General features: G+C 31.8%; 1 protein-coding gene and 1 long non-coding RNA gene across 2 annotated transcripts in view; one reads left to right on the top strand and one right to left on the bottom strand.

The window, feature by feature from the left end:
- The first annotated feature begins 191 nt into the window (after window positions 1–191).
- On the top strand, window positions 192–1,085 carry LOC109589817 (uncharacterized). The gene is made up of 2 exons (XR_002188946.1): window positions 192–290; window positions 568–1,085. It is a non-coding gene; the product is annotated as an uncharacterized LOC109589817 (long non-coding RNA).
- Window positions 1,086–1,289: 204 nt separating this feature from the next.
- The window catches only part of LOC105315333 (probable serine/threonine-protein kinase drkD), a 6,448-nt gene continuing 6,076 nt past the window's right edge, over window positions 1,290–1,661 (bottom strand). Inside the window, exon 7 of the mRNA XM_020005825.1 lies at window positions 1,290–1,342. Within this exon, the coding sequence (XP_019861384.1) occupies window positions 1,290–1,342 (53 nt within the window). The remainder of the gene's footprint in view (window positions 1,343–1,661) is intronic.

The raw sequence follows: 1,661 nt of genomic DNA, 5'->3' as shown, positions 1-1,661 counted from the left end.
TGAGGTGAGAATGAAAATATAAGATTTTTAATATCAAATACATGCTTACTGTACATGTATGTATCAATTAAGTTGTAATAGCATGGTATACTGGATGGTTTGAGACAACTCCCTTGAATGTTGTACATTTGTTTATACATGTAGTTTAGTTTGTTTTTTATTTTTGTATAAAGACTCATAATTATGTTTACATGTTGTGTGTTATTGTTATTATAGGTCCAGTACAATGAGTTAACATGTCTACCTAATAATGTGATCAAACTGGATAAACTATCTAAAATATTTGCAAGGTAAATATTGTATCCACTCTCTACCATATGTACATGTATATCTCTCTCCATCCATACATGTATTTATCTATCAAGTGCGAAATTTTATTAATTGACAAAAATTGTTTTAATTTTTTCTTTTTAGCTGATATGCTAGTTTATTTACTACATTATTTTTTTGCCAAATTTAATTTAAATTTACACAATTTAGCGACACAAACTTTTTGAGATACCAATATCCATCACTTATTCTGTTTTGTATTTAGTTCATTCTTTGTTTCCTTTATCTCTCCCTCAGTTATAATAAACTACAGTGTTTACCTGTAGACATTGGACAATTGACTAACTTACAGTCTCTCAATATATCACACAATTCACTAACTGTTCTACCACAGTCAATCAAATTATGGTACAGTTAGTCTTCAGCCACTTACCAGCACACGCAATCCTGTCTATTCAGCACCTGAAGCAGGCAATCCAAGGGAACACTCTCCTGCAATGGATGTCTTCAGTTATGGTGTCCTCCTTATAGAGATGGTCGTTTGTCAGTTTCCAGACGTAGGAAAGAGAGTGGCTCATTTATTTTGGCTGCTCTAATGTGTTTTGTATTTTAAAAATTTTTTGCTATTTTTAAACAAATTTTTTTTTCAAAATTTCACAATATTATTTTTCCATAACGTGCATACCTTGAGCTAAAAATAGAAGTCATCATTATTAAACCAAGACAACAAAGACAGGCAACAACTATCATTATTATTATTATTGTTGTTATTATTATTTAATTATTTTTCTTTCTTAATTAGTCTCAGTGTAATGTATGTTAGTGTTAGGAATAGAAGAGCCAGTCCTCCTAGCCCAATCATGTCATACCACAACCAACTGGTCTTGTATCCTTGAAATGACAATAACTCACTACCAGGTACTAACACAGGACTACCAGAGAGAAAAATCAATCAATACAACAGGGCATATTTTTTTCATGTGCTATAAATTTTTGCAAAGTCTTTCTAAAATTATTATTCATGATAGTTGAACTTTATCGAGTGATAAACCTCTGAATGCTATCATGGTCACTATCATAGATGGGGTGCATGCTTAAAACTTTATAGTTAATTTAATTTTTGTTGCCTCGATTTGACCACTGCTTTAATTGAGGCAACAAAGTTGTTTTAAGATCGAAGTAGCCACAACATTGCATGCAACAATGTTGCCCCATATACATTTATGATAGCCTTAAATCCAGTGTAATATTATACTAAATGCATTGCTTCCTAAGGCTATCTGCTCACTCCTTAATGTTTTACATTCTCGAGTACACATCTTAGTACTATTTATGGTATACAAGTAGTGTCAGCAGTCTAGCACACAGGTACAAGCAGACAAAATTGCCTC

This window comes from Amphimedon queenslandica, unplaced genomic scaffold (assembly GCF_000090795.2).
Source record: "Amphimedon queenslandica unplaced genomic scaffold, v1.1 AMPQUscaffold_10846, whole genome shotgun sequence".
Taxonomy (NCBI): Eukaryota; Metazoa; Porifera; class Demospongiae; order Haplosclerida; family Niphatidae; genus Amphimedon; species Amphimedon queenslandica.
The sequence above is the reverse complement of the archived record's forward strand: the minus strand, read 5'-3'. Positions and strand labels throughout refer to the sequence as shown.